The sequence below is a fragment of the Plasmodium knowlesi genome (genome assembly GCF_000006355.2).
Source record: "Plasmodium knowlesi strain H genome assembly, chromosome: 4".
NCBI classification, from domain to species: Eukaryota; Apicomplexa; class Aconoidasida; order Haemosporida; family Plasmodiidae; genus Plasmodium; species Plasmodium knowlesi.
Genome location: NC_011905.2, coordinates 584,031 through 603,471, shown reverse-complemented (window position 1 = coordinate 603,471; position 19,441 = coordinate 584,031). Strand labels below are relative to the sequence as shown.

Here is a 19,441-nt window from a genome sequence, read left to right as displayed (position 1 = left end):
TGATTCTTATGTATATAATATGAGTCCATTATTGGAAATAACTGTCTTGGTGTGAAAATGAGTGATCCTCAAAGGTTAACAATTGGTCCAGAATATTTTCACTTGGGTGAAACCATGCACATCATGCAACGCATTCAATTCGATGAATCACTTGATCCATTTTTGAGCCTTTTTTTTCCAGCCATTTTTAGTTTTTTTTTTTTTTTCCTAACTGCATGCAGCTCAAAATTATGTCAGAACACAGAGAAGAAACATCATTCCTTGCAAGTTTCGGCTTCGTTCAGGAAAATAATTTCAAAACCTGTTCTACAATACAATTTTTATTTTGCAGAAATGGGAATCCGTAATATTCAAACATGGGAATGTTTTCAACGCCAAAACAAGACGTACAGTCATTAGATTAATTCTGCTGATTGTGCCACTCCCACTTAAAAAAATAAAATAAAATAAACAAAATAAATAAATTTTCAAGCAGGAGGATCTACATATTAGCCTTCGTGTGATATGTAAGCTTTCCATTGAAGATTTCCCCCGCAGTGTTCATTTGATACCCCATCCTCCATTTATACATACAAATAATAGGATGGCACGTGTCTATTCCAGATGTACACACAAGTTAGATGTTATGATAACCCCATAGGGGGATATACGCATGGGGAGGTTGACACAACCTCCTCCATTCTTGTTTACACTTGTAAATACACACGCGCGGTAAGTCTACCCCCATCCCCTGACACATGTTAAGTGGATGAGCATGGAAACTGCAAAGCGTGAGTTACAGACAACTGTGCGTAATTTTCACCCACACATAAACCCTTCCTCATCCGAACATCTCTTCCCAATCGGAAAAAAAAAAAAAACACAGCTGCGTTCATAATTTTAAAACTTTTCATTTCGTAGTTATATTAAATGGGAAAAAAAAAAAAAAAAAAATCTTCTAACATGTGTAATAATGCATGCTGCGGAAAAATACATACTGAAGTTGGCTCCTCGTTGGTATATTTATCCAAATGGAGATGTTAAAAAAAAAAAAAAAAAAAAAAAAAAGTAAAGGGCGTTAGCCCCCCCCACTTACGTAGCCACATTATCAGAAAATTAACATAAAAATGTAGCGATGCGAAAGAGTCAACGCTATAGACGCGACTGTGCTTGGGAAGGTTATCCCCCTCATATATGTTCCCGAAGACCCATTAGTAGAGCCCTCTGGAGATAACCCAAATCATTGTGGTTACTTTTCAACCGTTCTACACGCTGCAGAAAATGCAGTTATTTCCCGTGTACATCTTAGTTAAACAGTAACCAGGGTTGTAGTGCCCCTTACATGAGGACCAGTTTTTGAGGCAGAATTGGATACACTCCTCCTGCCCTACCTCGTCCTTGGCGTAGGTTCTGGCGCAACTATGCGAATCTTCAATTTCGCTCAAACTGTCGTAATTCACCAGGGTCTTTGTCATTTTGGTCTCCTTCACATATTTCAAAATGTGCGTGACGGGAATTTTTTTCTCGCCTGAATTGTCCACGGGGGTGAGTGTGACTGCACCTCCCACATGTTGGCCTTCCCTAACCGTTACATTAAGTGGGGCCACATTTGTGGTGGAGGCAACAGAGCCTACTTGTGGAGCAATTGCATTCATTTGTGATCCCATCGGGGATGCAATGTTTGGCTTGCCAACCGATGCTGCATTTACTTCGCTACCGTTTGTTTCGGGTTGAGCCCCGTTTTTAGAGGCCACCGACAAGGTATTTTCTGTCTGCCCCGCGACTACCGCCTGACCGTCGACTACAGCATTTTCCTCCCCCCCTGCTGCTCCCACCTTACCGTTCTGGCCAAGCTCGATATCATCATCATCAGCAGCACCTCCGTCGAAACAAACAAAGAACAGGTTGTACAAGAAATTAGGAACGTATTTTGCAAAATAATTATGAGGGGGCTTCTCTGCCTTTTTGGGGACTTCAACGATGCCCAAATCTATTTTAAAAACAACTGCTGTATGGATGAAATTATACTTACATCCTGGTGGACCATACATGTCCACCTTAAAGTTGCCTTCATCACCCCAGTAATATCCCCAACTATTTCTAATCAACCAGTAGGAACTTTTTTCTCCATTCACATTGATGTAATTTCCATAACCAACAATGTTAGCAGCATGGTCTGCATCCTTATGTCCACATAAGCTGTGCACAATTTTTCCATTAAAGTCGTAGTCTATATTGTCTTCTGTTTTTATATAGATAATTACGGAGCCTTTATTTTGAATCTCTCTCTTCAGCATATCAATGAAGAGATCGATATTTTTTCGAAAGAACTTGCTTTCGTACGATACATATCCAAGCGTTTTGAGGAACAAATTGGGTCTGACGTGATACAACAACTTGGTATTGCCCCATAAGTTAGTCCACTTGTTTCTGTTCATGGGACAGGAATTCTTTGCGTCCGTGTATTTGTAGGGGAGATCAGATTCTAGTGGTAAAAATCCAGTGTCCTTAACAATTTGAAGGAATTCTGTTGGATTAGAACCCACGCTGCATCTTTCTCCTGGATCTCTATTCGAGCAATTCGCTACAAATAAAGCGGAGCTACGGAAATGACCATAACCTCTCATACACCTGATCGTTTCTAAGTGTAACTTGGAGGCAAAAATCCAACACAGTCCACAATCCCCTTGCTCTTCCACTTCGATGTTCGAAATACAACTCGTTTTATCTTTCCATCTGTCACAATATTCATTGTTACAATATTTACTTTTTTTAAAATAAGGAGATTTAAATTTCATTTCGCTAGGAACCTTATTCAAATCGATTACTCCATTTTTATCTTTATCGAATACATCATCATCAAAAACACTTTTTTCTTTCTCTAATTCTTTGAGGAGTTCTTCCGATAGGTACTCCTTTGTGTTGTCTTCACTGTATGTGACACCATCAGGTAATGTTAACCCTCTCTTATTAATAATCCATTTGTCTATATCCTTCATACATATTGCTGCGTTCCTCAATTTATCCTGAAGAGTAATAATATTTTCCTCTTTATGCATTTGTAGCATTTTTTTTAAATTTCTATACGTTTCAACTTCGTTTGCTAATTTGTAATTTTTAAGGGTGCCACTTGTATCCACCTGTTTCATAAGTTGACAATAGTTGGATAACTCTTTCTTCAAATTCGTGTCCACTTGGTCCAAGCTGATGAGTTCCTTCTTTTCGTAATCCTTATCTGATTTGTACATTGCCTTTAGTATTACTTCTATGGATTCTATCAGCTTGTGTTCAGCAGAGTTGGCATCTTCCTCTTGAGCTTTAATTGGTGTGTCTTTCTTGATAAACTCCTTTGCTTCTATGGAGACGTACTTGAAGCATTCACTATCTTCGTTCATCTTCTTCTCCAACAGGGTGCAGTGGTAGCACTGTTCTATATCAAGGCTCCCCTTGAGAAAGCAGTTCATGGCTATGAGATCACACTTGGCTGCGGGGAATACGTAGGTAGGGATAGTTTTTAATAGAATTCCCGTATGCAGTGGTGAGATTCCTGTGTGGATATTCCTCCGTCGTAATAGCAGAGGATCATCTCACCCACACCTGCACTTGTTAAAGGACTCACCTGGCATGCTGCTGCCAAGGTCGTAAAATTTGCTCTCAATAATTTTGGACTTGGCATTGGCCGAATGCACCTGTATGGAGGTGAATGGCCTCTCCAGGGAAGGGAGTTTGTACTTCTTCACATCTTCCTCGTTTCCTATAATGGGAGAAAAAGTGAACACGCAAGATGGGAGAAAAAGTGAACACGCAAGATGGGAGAAAAAGTGAACACGCAAGATGGGAGAAAAAGTGAACACGCAAGATGGGAGAAAAAGTGAACACGCAAGATGGGAGAAAAAGTGAACACGCAAGATGAGAGAAAAAGTGAACACGCAAGATGAGAGAAAATGTGAACATGTAAAATGAGAGACGAAGTCTGGGGAAATAACAGGATGATCAGTTCACCGATCAGTGTACCATGTTTAGTAAAAAAAAAAAAAAAAAAAAAAAATAGAAGTGAATGAATCCCCCTTCGTTTTATCTGTCTCGCTTTTTCTTTTTTTTCTTTCTCTTTTTTTACGCCCTAACCTGGAGATTCCCCTTTCCCAGTCACCTTCCACTTGAGCGTCAAGATATTATCACGGGTATGCACGACGAACTTGAAGTTGCTGTTGGCTCCCTTTTTGCAGTCATTGATGAGATTCCCTAAGTCTATTGATGTTATCGGTCCAAAGTTCGGCCTCAACTGTATTTTATTCTCAGGCGCTGCCGCATAAATCCATAGATGTGGCGCCAGAAACACTCTAAAGTGTGCCTTACAGGAACCCGTAATTTTGATTCCATTATAATTTTTCAACAGGGCCGATGTTACCTGTATGTCCTCCTCTGAAGGATCGGCAACCTGCATAGATACTGCACCTTCAGATGCGGTTTCCATGGCATTGGATTTGGAGTTTGCATTTTGGGAGGCCTGTCCAGGGACTGACAACGATAGGTCTCCAGCACCTGAGTCTGGGCTCCCTCCTTGGGAGGGACTCACTGTGTGGAATTTCTCACCCCCATCGGTAACAGCTGGACCATCCCCCCCGCAACGCGTTACATACGTGCCTAGGGTCACACCTGTGAGGAATAAATCAAAAAAAAAAAAAAAAAAAAAAAAAAAAAAAATATATATACATATGTGCGCATGTCTGTATATAATGAGAGTATTTGTGCGGGGGAGGGCAAATTTACAAGGCAAACATTTGAGGGCCCCATGTGGCGTCCGCAACACCACAGGGGAGGGTCACACTCGCATGCTTGTCAAGACATTCCTCATGTTATTCTGTGCAATGGTTTAATTCCTTTTTTCTTTTTTTTCCCATTACATATTATTAAAAGGACGGAAAAGCGAGAAACCATTTCGTCGTATTGCCTTCAAACTAGATTCGTTGAGACTTCACATACACAGAAATACATGCGCGGCTTAGTTCTCCAGTTACACACTTGGTTTGACTTGGATGAAACGGAACTGTTGTGTGTTCTCCTCCTCTTAGCTTGTTCTTTCTGTTCCGGTTGCAATATGAGAGCAGTAATGTTCCAGTTTTCCTACTCGTGCTTGCATGCTATTATTATTTTTTTTTTTTTCTTTTCCCCATCGTGTGTATTGTTACCAGTTCAGGTTCGGTTCGCCAAAAGAAGCGCTCTGTAACTCTTTTTCTTTTTTTCTCTCTTTTTTTTTTTTTTTTTTTTTTTTTTCCCCGTGCATTAACGCTCTTACGGTTCAATGCCCCGCGATGACACTCCAATTAGCCAAGAAAAATGCTACTTACTTGTCTCCCTCCCCAATGCGGAAAATAGTTTACACTATTATATTAAAAAAGGTCCGATTACTGATGTCCTCTTTACAGAAATGGAGAGGTGTACCACCCCCGTTTATCACCTCCCTTGCAATCTGTAACGCGCATATCTGCACACTACTGAGGGAGTCTCCACCCCCAATTGGTGTTCTGTATTTTGTTTGACTTTTCCGATGTATGGTTTCTCCGCTTTGCAAGGGAAGTGGCACATCAAGTGACTCATCTACATGGACCCCCTGGAAGCAAATAAAAAATGAACTCATTTTCTGTTTCATCACAGGGGAAACTGCATTCTTTCCCTCCGTTGATGAAGAGAGACAACCGATGTGTGAGTGGGCCTAAACGCCAGCCCGGAGGAAGCCAATATTTACGCTTACTATCACGTAAGCGTGTACATAATAACTACGTTGTCTCTATGTTTGTTAGAATGAAACATCACGCACGAGGGAAATCATTTTAAAGTGAGAAAAAAAAAATAAATAAAAAATAATAAAAAAAATTACAGGTATCCTTTCGAAGGAACGCTAATTAAAAATACGCTTATGTTTACTAAAAAAAAAAAAAAAAAAAAAAGTCGGAAAATGGAAAGCCGCGAGAAAAGGGGGCGGGTTGACACATTTTGGAGCCAAGTTCCTGCTTATCCACCTCACACATAGCAGAAGTAGCAATTGCTTCCGCTGTACAACTTGGACAGACAATAGCCAGGAGAGTAGTGGTTCTTGCAGTTGTTCCAGTTTTCCTCACAGAACAGTTTGCATTCTTCTATCTTTTCTGGGTTCTTCGAATGAGCCCTAGCGCAGCTGTGATCATTTTGCGTCTCGCTTATATTTTCATATTTCACCAATCCTCGCATAATTTTAGCCTTATCAATATGCTTCAGAACATGCAATATTTGTATTTTCTTTTCTGCGGATGGGCTTGGCTTGGCAGTTTTGGGAGCTACACTGGAATCATTGCTAGACGTTTCTTCCGAAGAGGCACCTTCAGTGATGTCTTCATCTTGGCCTGAAATTTGCCACTTCTTCGAGACCTTTTTCCACTTGTATCCACTACCACTATAATCCATGTTTCGATACTTTGGAAAAATCTTCTTCTGGTTATCTGCTTCATCATCGTAGTTGTTAAAATAGAGACTGTGAAAAAAGTCTGCGTTGTGTTTAGGGAAGTAGGTATGGTTCAGATCCACGTCTTTATTGGGGATATCAACTGCACCCAAATTCACCTTAAAAACGACAGCGGTGTGGATGAAATTATATTTACATCCCGGTGGACCATGCATATCTACCTTGAACGTTCCTTCATTACCCCAGTAGTATCCCCAACTATTTCTAATTAACCAGTAGGACCTCTTCTCACCATTCACATTGATGTAATTTCCATAACCAACAATGTTAGCTCCATGATCAGGTGTTTTATCACCACATAGGCTCTGCACCCCGTTTCCGTTAAAGTCATATCCAATTACATCTTTCGTTTTTATGTAAATAATTACGGAGCCTTTATTTTGCACCTCCCGTTTTACCAGGTCTATAAATATATGCATATTATCCTTGAAGTGTCGGCTTTGATAGGAGATTAATCCTTTGTATACCATGAAGTGTCCATACATTTTGTGAGACAATAACTTGCTATTTCCCCATAGGTTGATCCAATTTTCCTTTATCTTAGGACATTCATTTCCGGCGTTCTTGTGGAGATAAGGATGATCAGATTCTAGTGGTAAAAATCCCGTGTCACGCACTATTTGAAGGAATTCTGTTGGACTAGAACCAACTTCACAGATATCTTTTCGGTTCCTTCTCGAGCAGTTTGCCACGTATAAAGCGGAGCTACGGAAATGACCATAACCTCTCATACACCTGATCGTTTCTAAGTGTAACTTGGAGGCAAAAATCCAACACAGTCCACAGTTTCCTTGCTCTTCCACTTCGATGTTCGAAATACAACTTGTTTTATCTTTCCATCTGTCACAGTACTCGTAATTGCAGTATTTGCTATTTTTAAAATAAGGAGACCTTAACTTTAACTCTTTCCCCGCTTTTACCAAATCGATTGTACCGTCTTTATCCTTTCTGTACATGTCCTGATTGAGCAGTTCACTTTCCTTTACATGATCTTCCTCCTCATCTGATTCATCCTCCTTATCTACTTGCGTAGGATTTTTCGCAAGGGAGGAACTTTCGTCCTCATCGGGAAGAAGTAATCCTCGCTTGTTCTCAATCCAATCATCTACATTCTTCAAACATATAGCGGTGTTGCGTAACTTATCCTGCAACGTGATAATATTTTCCTTCGGGTGCATACTGAGCAATCTAATCATATTGTTAAATATGTCGATCTCGTCTCCTAGGTCTAAATTATCTAAAGTTCCCTTCACGTCCATTTCTTTTAGAAGTTTGCAATAGTTTAGGAGTTCCACTTTTAACACATCGTCTAGGTCATCCATACCAATCAGAACCTTTTTCTTTTTGACCTTATCCACTTTGTAGATGTTCTTTAGGATGATATCGATGGATTCAGTGAGCTCGTACTCCTTCGGATTTAGATCGTCTTGTCCCTTCACTTTTGCATTGTTGTGCTGATTTTGCAAGTCCTTCGAAACATAGTTGAAGCACTCTTCCGAGTTCTGCTCACTATTCTGAACGAGCAATGTGCACTGGTAGCACTTGTCGATGTTTATATTTCCGTTTAGAAAGCAATCCGTTGCGATGGCATTGCACTTGTCTGCGCAAGGGAGGTGAACGGAAAGTGTGAACAAGCGGTGCATATACATGGTGTATATAGGCAGTATGAATGCACAACATGATCGTGCATGTTTCATAATGACACCTGCTTTCGCACGTAAAACTTACCCGGTATGTCTGCACCAAGGGCATAGTTTTTAGTCTCGATTATCCCTTCCTTCGCGTCTGCCGTGTACACCTGTATGGAGGTGAATGGCCTCTCCAGTGAAGGGAGTTTGTACTTTCGCACGTCCGCCTTGGTCGTAGAATCTGTAAAGGGGATGAGGTAGACATAAAATATGGACTGCACGATGCACGAGAGAGTAATCTTAAAAAAAGGTGCATTGAGTGCGCATTTAATGTGTCTCTCCTTCGGGGGATGTGCTCCAAATGCGTATCTCCCCCCCCCGTGGGCTACAAACGCACAGAGCCCGATGCGCCTTGAAATAACTCCCTCGACTATGTTACCCGAGTCATCAGCCGATAAGGATGGAAGCACATTCCACTTGAGCGTCAAGATATTATCCTTCAAGTAGAGAATCAGCTTGAAGTTCTTTCCCTCCTCGCACTTATTCACCATATTATCGGCGTATTCAAAGTCTATCCTGGTGTTATCATCGAAGAGAGACTCTATTTGAATAATAGAGTTCTTTGTTAAAGCATAGATTAGTATGTGCGGTACTAGATACACTCGAAAGTAGGAACCGCATGGACCTGTTACTTTTATCCCCTTGTAGTTTTTTAATAAGGCTGATTCTACTTGCATTGAGCCGTCAAGGGAGCCATTCGATTTGGTTTTATTTCCTTCGAACATGGCTACTGCTGTTTGGTGACCTTCCCCTGCTACTTCATTGGTGGATGGTTCCGTCTTTTCACGTTCGCCTGAAGAAATATCTGTGTGCTCGGCTTCTTTGCCACTGGAGGTGTTACTTTTTTCGGTAGCGTTGGTGCTCGATGGGAGAGAGCCATCTGTTCTAGCTCCCGCTTCATCTGTACTCTTCGCACTATCATTCTTAGACCCCGCGCCTTCCAAATTGGAGGGCATATTAAACGATATAGTTTTAGTTGGAAAGGCTGTCTCATTATTTTTTGATCCATCATTTGGAGGATTGTTTTTCGAAGGAGGGGAGGAGTTACTGTCACCTCCACTTATTCCTCCGTTACCCCCCTGGGTAACATTGTCTACTTTATTCGTTTCGCATATGGTGACATTTGCACTAGTCAAAAAGGCTGCATGATGAAGGAAAAAAAGAAAAAGGTGTGAGGATAGGGGGAAATGGGAGTTTCACGTTGGCTAGCCAAAAATCGCTGTATCGCCACACATAGGTTACATTCAATAATACACCTCTCTATGTACAGCTATGTGGCCCACCGCATGCAGTTCTCAAACATGAAATTTCCATTTTCCAGAATATTCCTGGCTACACAACTTTCGATAAGATCGAATTACATATGTATAACGTGCAGTAACATGCAACCAACATGCATGTGCCATAGCTTGGGGGGCTATTTCCCCCTTTCCCCTCCTAAGATACCTAAAATAAGAATAAGGGCCACGGGTCGTTTTATCATTTTGCTCGATTGACAATTCCTCAGATGTCGTGCAGTATTGGTATTAAACTTTTTTTTTTGTGGCCTTTATGAGGCCTTTTTTTTTTTGATAAAGCCTTCTCTGTTCCTCCAGGCTTCCTGCGAATTTTTTTACTATTGCTATTTTATTTATTCTACTATTCTATTATTCTATTTTTCTATTTTTCTACTATTTTATTTTTTATTTATTTATTTTATTCCTTCTTTCCGTATGAGTATTCCATTTCCCTATTGCTTTTTTCTTTACCTCCCTGTGCCAAAACAAAGTATAGTAAATTTTATTCTAAATAGTTTCGCTGGTGATTGCCCGGGTGATTATTGTTAGCGATTATTCTAGTGATTTTTTCTTTCTTCCTTCCTTCCTTTATTTTCTCCCTTTATCCATTCTAATAATAAGGTTACCATTTCTAAGAAAAAACGTTCTTTTCGACGAACGACACAAAATGGGAGAAAATTTTTTTTTTTTTCTTTTTTCGATGGTGCTTTAACCATTACCTTGCGAGAGTGGCTTCCCATAGTGTGTATGAGAATCTGCTCCTATCAGTTCACTCAACGCTCAAACATAATTTTTTTTGTGCATACGGACCCTTCTCATGCGGAAGGACGATTTTTACATGTATATATGCGTGCCAGTGAATTCACCCTTTTTTTATGTACTAGCGTTGATGCGCCTAAGCCATTGTATATACCCTACTAACCACGCGCGCATCAATTCGTTGTAATAAATCTAGAGCATTATTGGAATATGAACAAGTGATAAGGAGAGGAAGAGGAAGGAAAAAATGCGGAAGGTCAAGAGAAAACAGCCATCCCTACCTCTGTAGTTATCGGCATACACCCCAGGGGAGTGGGGGGGCTTGTTTAAACACTACTTTTTTTTCTCCCCTCGCGTATATGGATTGATCTATTGAAGAATTGCGCATTTTAAAAGAGAGGGGCAATTTGAGCTAACTGGGAAAAAAAAAAAAATAATAATTAAAAATAATAATAATAAAAATAATAAAATAAAGAAAAATAATAAAATAAAAAAATATATATATATAGAAAAAAAAAAAAAAAATGGGAAAAAAATTACACAATGGCTACATGGCCGCGAAATTTTATAGGAAAAAAAAAAAAAAAAAAACGCATTAGTGATGTGTGCTTGGTACACGCTAAAGGGGAATTTCGCTTAGAAGTGCCTTGAAAGTGATGATTATAAACTCAGATGAATGTAGCACAGGACTGCCTTCAATGTTCACTCTGCGGATGTGGGCCTCTCTCTATTATCACTATTCCGATCAAGTTGGAAAAAAAAAAAAAAAAATATCTCAGCGAAGTGGGTGACTCTTTTTACCCATTTCGAGCTTTATACATAGCAGAAGAAACACTCATTTTCTTTTGCATATTGGTATAAACAGAATCCTGGCACTGCATCATTTTCACATTTGCTCCAGTTGGCTTCGCATATCTTCACGCACTCTTCGTACTTGTCTGGATTCACCGAGTAGGATCTCGAGCAGTCGTGTCCACTGCTGACAGCTTCATTATTTTTGTAAGTAATCAGGTTCATTTTTACCTTATTCTTTTTAATGTACTTTAGGACATGTGATAGTTGGGTGCTTACCACGGGTGGTTGGGGTGAAGTGCCACTTGTGCTATCTGGTCCCGTCGTGCTCGGTGCTCCCGCTTGTCCTTCCGGTACTGCTGGTACTGGCTGTTCACCTCCCGTTGTACCCGCGCTTTGGACTTCGGTTACTTTCGCCTCCGGTAAAGAAGGAACTTCTGTAGAAACTTGTCCATCTGCTTTTTCTTCCGTGACCACTGGATTGCCTTCAGGAGCAGCTTTCACGGCAACATCCTTCACTTCCTTCTCCTCAGCTTCCTGTCCCTGTAGCACGGATTCGTGGACACCACCCGCTGCGTTTATTGTCGAGGCACCTTCCTGATCAGCGATGTTTTTATTGGAGGTGCTGCCTCCCAAATTGGGGGAGTTCTTCAAGTAGTGGTCGTATATTGGGGCTTCCTCCTTTGTAGGTGTATCCACTTTGGGAATGTAATTGTAGCAGACATCGGACGAATTCACTTTCTCCATTTTAAGAGTGCATCTGTAACACTTTTCTATATACACGCTTCCACTGAGGAAGCAGTTGGCAGCTATGGCATCACATTTTTCTAAAAAAAAAAAAAAAAAAAAAAAAAAAAAAAGAAAAATTACTTCGTTTGGAAGGGGATGACTTGGGAACTACACAGAAACGTTAAGTTTGATCAGTGTGTATGTTGGGGTGTTATTTTTCTTTGTTTATTTCTTCTTTGTGTGACTCACCAGGCATGTCGTTACTTAAGGCATAGTTTTTACTTTCGAACACGTTGGAGCCGTTTTGTTGGATCGTGCTGTGTACTTGCACAGAGGTAAATTCACCACTTAGGTTTTTGACTTTGTACTTTTTCATTTCCACATTGCTATCTGAAAAGGGTAAAAAAAAAGACAAAATTAATTGGGCAAGGGGACGCGTAAAGAAATGGAGTTTCGGAGATGAGCTAAAAAGATGGGGTAGCAACTTTAAGCACCATGTCTCAGTGATGTTTCTCTCCCAATTTTCTTTAATTCAACAGGTGTTTTTTTCCTGTTATTTTCACCGCGTCCATTCATACGAGGCCCCTTTACCCTTTTTCACTTACTTGGGGTTGGTGTCTGATCTTCCGAGTCGTACACCTTCCATTTAATAGTCAAGTGATCATTTACAACGAACGCAACAAATTTGAATGTCTTTCCTTCTTGGCATTTATTTTTTTCGTCTTTTCCTTTACCCATCTTTTCTGTGATTTCTAGGTCGTTCAAGTCAGTTCCCAGGTAAATGTTACTACTGTCCGCGTCCACATCGATAAACAGATACGGGGCGAAGAAAACTAGAAAGCTTGCGCTACATGGCCCTGTCACTTTCACTCCCTTGTATCCTTTCAGAAGTGATGATTTTACTTGCATCCCCTCTTTGCTGCCTTCGGAGGGAGTTGCCGCCTTTTCTCCTTCAACGTCTGTCACATCTGCATTTGCATTAGGGTTAGAAGCATCAGCAGAATTGCTAGAACTTTCCACAGCACCTTCTTGGAGTTGGGAAACTTCTGCTTGGTCCGCTCCATTTGGTGAGGCTACCGGTTGGCCCGGTAGAGAGTTATCAGATGCATCCTGACTTAAGCTCTCTTCTGGTTGTTGTACTGCATCCTGTCCTTGATTTATAGCAGTATCCGTGCATCGCACTGTACATTCCCTGCACACGGCACCTGCGTAAAATCCATTTACACGAATTATAACATACCCGAAAAAGGCATACGCTCAACAGAGGACACTCTTTTAACTCTCCTAACCATTAACCGTCCAGGTGACGAGAGCGCTTATATGCACTTCTCGCCGCCTTTAGAATGGAAGAATGCATGGTGACTTAAATTGTCCAATTGGCGATTTCCTTTTCGCTACTTTTTTTTTTTTTTGCATTTTTGCCTCTTACATAAAATTAGTATTAAGGAAAGGCGAGCCTTCATTTTGTCCTAGTCCTATCAAGAGGTGGGGGATGGAAGAACAGAGTGGATTGCAAATCGGACTTGACTATTTCTGTTGCACACTTGTTTCTTCTTATTTCTTTGGTTAAAGTATGGGGGGGGGAAAGAAGGATGGCAAAAGGGGATGATGAGATTGTGATGGATTTGATTATGACTTTTCAGCCGGATGGTTGTCATCTGGGTTATTATCATTTGTATTTCCTTTCATTCATGCGATACTTCTCTTTTTTTTTTTTTTTTTTTTCCTTTTTTTCCATCCTTCGCGGCAACCTCACGAAAGGTGCATTAAGGAAATATACTAACTTGTTAACGGTGCTAAGGGAAACGGTTCCGTCATATTGCTCATAATGCGCTACACACTGCGCGTTTACCTTGCTCGATTTCTTCTGCTTCCAGGTTGGAGAGCACACACCTAAAAGAACAGTTAACCACCTCTTTAGGAATCGAACAAGCAGTACACATAGTGAGCACTCGTTCGTATATCAACACACATACGTGTACTAAACCATCAACGCTCAATTGGCACAAGCTTTCAGCAAGAGACGGGTTTCGCCAGGAACACGTAGTCCGAAAAAAGGTTACCTCCAAAATGAAGGCCTCTCTTTAGTATGAGAAGGAAATACTTCGAAACGTTTCACATGCATATACCCGGGAATACCTTTTAAAGTGCAATGAGCACAAGGCGTAAGAGCTAGCCACAGGAACAAATTAATATGTTCCATACCCCCGCACATAGTTCCGCACAACCCCTTAAGTTAAATTTAGAATGGCTTTATGTTCCAAGCAAAGTAAAAGACAATGAAAAAGTTTTTGCGCAAAAAAAAAAAGGTGAAATAAAAAAAAAAAATTTTTTCTTTTTTTTTTAACTTTCATGAAAAATGCCTCACGTGGCATTGAAGAGAAGATTCATGAAAATGTGCCGTTTTCATGGCAGAAAAGGAACTCACACCCTTTATGGAAACACAACGGGTGGTTTAAAAAGCGGGCGCACTTATATTTGCACATTCTCATGTATTATGAGATGCATCAACACATGTATGTGCATCGAGAAACTGGGTACCTCTTCACACGAAACAGAAATTACAGTCATTCGCATTTCGCTTCTTCGTTAAACAGTACCCTGGTGAAATCGACAATTTGCACTCGGAATAATGCTCATCACAGAACTTTATGCACTCGTCCAGCTTCTCCACAGATGATGCTTCGGTTCGTGAACAGGAGTGTTCTCCCAATTCGTAATTCCCTTGGTACGTGACTACTCTCGTCACCATTTTCGTCTGCTTAATGTGTTTCAAAACGTGAATAATTTGGACCATTTTTGCCTTTTGCAATTCTGCATTGGAGTTCTCCCCCTCTGGTTCAACCTTCACTTCAGTTTCTCCTATATGTGGCGAATGTTCATTTGTTAAATCTTGCAGTGCAGGTTGTGGTGGTTGTGGTTGTTGTTGCTGCTGTTCCTGTTGTTGCTGCTGTTCTTGTTGTTGCTCCTGTTGCTGCTCTTGTTGCTGCTCTTGTTGCTGCTCTTGTTGGAGTTGTGGTTGTGGTTGTGGTTGTGGTTGCGGTTGTGGTTGCGGTTGGTCCTTTGAAACTGAATTTTCTACGACCGTCACTTGTGACTGAGCTTGCTGCTCTTTTGGTTCTAGTACTTCTGTTGCCTTTGTTGCTTCTGTTTCTGCTCCTGCTCCTGCCTCTGCTCCTGCTTTTGCTTCTGCTCCTGTTCCTGGTGCTGCTCCCGTTCCCGTTGTTGTTACTGTTGCTACTCCTGCTCCTGACGCTCCTACCTGGTCAGTAGCTTTCTCGCCAGGTGCGTCTTGACCCTCAACAGTGTTACAAGGCGCGTTACCACATTCCCCATCCAATGCATTATAATACAAATTCTTGTAAAAATCAGGAGAGTTCTTCAAGTAGTAGCTGTGCAATTCTGTGTCCTTGATGGGCGATTGGAATTCGGGCATATCTAAGTTGAACACAGCCGCGGTGTGAATAAAGTTGTGCTCGCAATCATCCGGTCCATGCATATCTACCTTGAATGTTCCTTCATTACCCCAGTAGTATCCCCAACTGTTCTGCAATAACCAATAAGATTTCTTTATTCCTTCTTCATTTATGTAATTTCCATAACCAATTATATTGACTGCAAGATCTGGTGTTCCTTCCTCTCCACACAAATTCTGCACCTTCTTTCCGTTAAGATCAAAACTTAGTGCTCCCGCCGCTTTTACATAAGCAATAACAGATCCTTTATTTATTATTTCTGATTTTACTAACTTGATAAATGCATCCATATTGCCCTTGAAATACTTACTCTGGTATTCGGTGTACCCTTTCGTGCTGATCGAATTAGGTTGATATTGCGCGTCTACAAGTTTAATATTTGTCCATAAGTTTTTCCAGTGACTCTTTGGCTCTGGACAGATATCATTTCCCACTTTCTTATAACAATATGGAAGATCTGACTCGGATGGTAAAAATTTAGTCTCTTCTAAGGTGTGCAAAAATTCTAGTGGGTTGGATGGTGTATGGCATTTGTCCTTGTTGAGTGTTTCTTTATTGGAACAATTAGCTACATACAACGCAGAACTTGGAATGTGTTTGTATCCCTTCATACATTTTATAGTTTCTAAATGTAATTTTGAAGCGAATAGCCATGAAGTAGCACAATTTCCTTGATCTTGCACCTCTATTTTAGATAAGCAACTACTAGTATCCTTGGTTCTATCACAGTAATCATAATTACAGAACATATGATTGGTGAAAGGAGTGGATGAAGCATGTGCGTTCTTATGTACGACGGATAAATCTATAATTCCGTCATCCCCTTCCTGGTAGGTTGAGGAACAGCATTTTTGCTCATCTCCCTCTTTGTCGTATTCGCCCAAATGGATATGGCTATCATCATTTTGCAAAAGAGGCAACAGCAATCCCTTCTTATTCATCACCCAGTCATTTACATTTTTGAGGCAGAGGACAGGGTTCTGTAATTTCCATTCCAGGGTTGAGTATTCCTCCTCCTGGTGTTTTTGTAGAAATTTTACTAGGTTGTTGAAGACATCTACTTCGGTACCCATTTGATGTTCTTCCAGAGTACCACTTTTATCAACCTTTTTCATTATTTGGCAGTAGTTACCTATCTGCTCCATGAAATTTGCATCTAATTCTTCTGATGTAATTAGTTCTTTCTTTCCATTTGCACCTGTTTTGTAAACTCCATTCAATATCGCATTGATGGCCTGCGCAAGTTTGTATTCGCCAGAGTCCTCATCGTCCTGGCCCTTCAATTTAATATCTTCAAACTCTTTCTTAAAATCTGCCGACACGTAATCGAAACATTTGTCGTCTGTGTTTTCTTTATGCAACAGTAAATTGCAGGTGTAGCAATTTTCTATGTCTGTGTTTCCACTTAAGAAACAGGCACTGAGAACTTGTTCGCAGGTTTCTAAAGGAAGGAAAAGGTAGAGGAAATGAAATATTACATAATTAATCAATTCTTTCGATCAGTCTGTGCATTGCTTAATGATTCTATGTATCAGACTTTTGAACGTGAAGAAAGATGCAACCCAATTTGACGATAGTTCAATATTCTATGGTCACTACGTCTATGTGAGGACGCATTCGTTTAACCCATTTTTACACAACTAACCCGGAATGTCATTCTTTATTGAATAATCCTTGCTTGTATATATAATGTTTTCCCCTTGGAGCATCAGCGAATGAACTTGAATTGAGGTTATAGGTCTTTCCAGGTTGGGCAATTTGTACTTCTTCACGTCGGGTACCTTTTTTTCTGTGGGAGGAGAGGCTATTGTTGAGGTGTTATGCATCGATATATTGGATATGCTTTCATAACACTCTCTCATAAATTGATTACGCAAAAGGAGGGCGCTATTGAAAAGAAGGGTGAGTTCCAAACCGTTTAGCGGCCAATGGTGTCGCCGTTACTCCCATCGCTACATTGCTCGCTACTATTATTTTATTTTATTTATTTTTTTTTTTTTTGGCGTAAACCTCATATACACGCCTACATTTTCCCCTTCCTCCTAAACTTACCCCCATCGCCATTCGGAGGATAGACAACCCACTTGAGGGTTAATATGTTATCATCCAGATACGCTATAAATTTATACGTCTTTTTAGGGTCACCTCTACACTTGTTATTCATTTCCTGTCCTTCATTACTAAATTTAACTATAATATTTTCCGAGTTGGGAAAATTGGTTGACAATTCTATGTTGTCTTCTGCGACCTTCACGGAAATGTATATGTAAGGAATGAGGAACAGCCCTACCTCTGTGTCACACGGACCCGTGACCTTCACCCCCGTGAAGTTCTTCAACAGGGCAGACTTCACCTGAGCTTTCTGGGGGGCGACTTGAAGCTGCGTTCCTGCAGCCTGTTCATTGGAATTTTCTACAGAACTAGGCGAAGCGCTTCCCCCGGGGACCGATGGGGCGGAGCTCTCGCTATGACCTCCATTTCCATCTTCATTCGATGTCCCATCCTCCTGTGGAGGATTTGGCTCCGTAGGACTTTCTGCATCGGATTCAGCCGATTCATTCGTGGAATGTACAGCATCTTGTCCACCTTCAGGTGATACAGATTGCGCCTCCGCCCCGGGCGCTCCGTGACTTCCTGTTTCCGTCTCAGAGCTACTGAGACTATGTTGCGAATCACTGGATACTCCAGATTGCGCCGTTCCCTCAGTTGTACATATCGCTAGATTGTTGCCGTAAGTGGCGCCTGCGCGAAGGGGTCAAAAAAAAAAAAAAAAAAATACACATGCAATGGGGGAGCCACTTCTCGCGTAAAGAAGTGCAACATTCTTAATTCCCTAAATGGGGTGACCCCTTATGAGGAGATTTTCCCCATTAAATATCTCCATCCCTTCTCTTTTTTATTTTTTTCTATTTTTGTTACATAAAGCGAGCAACAAAAGAAAACTAGACTTCATCTTGCTTCGGTTCAGTTAAATCTGCATTAAGACTTTTCTTTCGCAAGGTATTCTGCCTTTAGGTAAAAATGGCTACCTGCATTCGGTTAAATGTTTTACACATTTGTTTAGAATAAGAACAAATTACTATTTTGTTCTGTTCTTTTTTTGCTGTTTTTATTTTTATTAATTTTTGTTTTTATCTATTTACTATTATTATTATTATTATTTTTTATTTTATTATTTTTTTTTTTTAAAACGTTTAATCTCTTTCTCCCGTTTGATACAAAACTACGTAAAATGTGCACCGAATTTCCGTCCTCATATGTGCAGTAGTCGTATGGTGAAGATCTCGAGTTACTTTTTGTAACGCTCCATTCAGAATCGCACTCTCAATTTGAGCTCAAATGTGTACGCATGAAATTGATCTCCCCCCCCGACCGTGTGATGATAAGAGGGACATGTGTGTGGATGGGGTTGTAAGTAGCTGAATTAACCGGCTCGTGCGTGTGCATACACATGCATGCAGTGTGTATAGCTTAGGAGCACAAAAATTCTGTGCTATTCTGAGCCTTACTTATTCCCCGCCCTCTCGTGAGCACACGTCCCAATTCGATCTAATCTTAAAGCACCTCGTAACTTTGCCTACGCTAGCGGACAATGTTTTAAGAAAAAATATATTTCTTTTTTTTTTTTTTTCATTTAAATTGCGCCAATTTAACGGAATGGAAAAACCAAACACTGATAAGCAAAAGCGATCGAGCATAAATATCGGGACGCAATTCCCCCTTCAGTTGAAAGGAGATATATGATTCACATGGATGGAAGCACTCTCATCAGAGTGAGTTGTTAAAATGCTTTGGAAGAAGAAAGAAAAAATCATTTGTGTGAAAAAATACAAGATGATATAAAATATCATCTGTAAATGTTTCCCCCCCTCTTCCCTCCAAAAAAAAAAAAAAAAAAAAAAAAAAAAGGACAGACACAAATTGGTATGTATTATCAAGGGTTTTTACTTGACAGAGAAAAGAGCACTCCCCCGACTAACACATGCTAGATTAGGAAACTCCAAATATGGGATCCCTCGCACGATCATTCAATTTAATTTTGCTTCATTTTAAGCGTCTCTTCCTTTTACGTTCTCTTCTGTTGGATGGTCTTAGACGATGAAACATTTTGATCTATTCAAATGAGTTAAATTCTATTCTTTGCTCTGATTGCCCAGATTGACTATCTGTTGATTGCTAATCCACCTTTTCCCCTAAACGATGCAATTTTCCAGTTGGAATTTTCTTATCATTCCTTGGAGT

General features: G+C 40.4%; 4 protein-coding genes across 4 annotated transcripts; all 4 read right to left on the bottom strand.

The window, feature by feature from the left end:
* Positions 1-1,244: 1,244 nt before the first annotated feature.
* On the bottom strand, positions 1,245-4,917 carry PKNH_0413700 (cysteine protease, putative; the record flags this gene model as incomplete). Its single annotated transcript, XM_039113866.1, has 4 exons — positions 1,245-3,463; positions 3,599-3,733; positions 4,105-4,635; positions 4,884-4,917. The coding sequence occupies 4 exons, from the start codon at positions 4,915-4,917 to the stop codon at positions 1,245-1,247; spliced, it is 2,919 nt and encodes a 972-aa protein (XP_038969478.1).
* Positions 4,918-6,000: 1,083 nt separating this feature from the next.
* Positions 6,001-9,649, bottom strand: PKNH_0413600 (cysteine protease, putative; the record flags this gene model as incomplete). The annotated part of the gene is made up of 4 exons (XM_039113865.1): positions 6,001-8,078; positions 8,207-8,347; positions 8,546-9,307; positions 9,613-9,649. 4 exons carry the CDS (start codon positions 9,647-9,649, stop codon positions 6,001-6,003), a joined length of 3,018 nt encoding a protein of 1,005 aa, XP_038969477.1.
* A 1,366-nt stretch (positions 9,650-11,015) lies between these two features.
* On the bottom strand, positions 11,016-13,186 carry PKNH_0413500 (cysteine protease, putative; the record flags this gene model as incomplete). Its single annotated transcript, XM_039113864.1, has 4 exons — positions 11,016-11,821; positions 11,973-12,113; positions 12,329-12,928; positions 13,153-13,186. The coding sequence occupies 4 exons, from the start codon at positions 13,184-13,186 to the stop codon at positions 11,016-11,018; spliced, it is 1,581 nt and encodes a 526-aa protein (XP_038969476.1).
* Positions 13,187-14,268: 1,082 nt separating this feature from the next.
* Positions 14,269-18,152, bottom strand: PKNH_0413400 (cysteine protease, putative; the record flags this gene model as incomplete). The annotated part of the gene is made up of 4 exons (XM_039113863.1): positions 14,269-16,640; positions 16,845-16,988; positions 17,252-17,941; positions 18,119-18,152. The coding sequence occupies 4 exons, from the start codon at positions 18,150-18,152 to the stop codon at positions 14,269-14,271; spliced, it is 3,240 nt and encodes a 1,079-aa protein (XP_038969475.1).
* Positions 18,153-19,441: the final 1,289 nt, after the last annotated feature.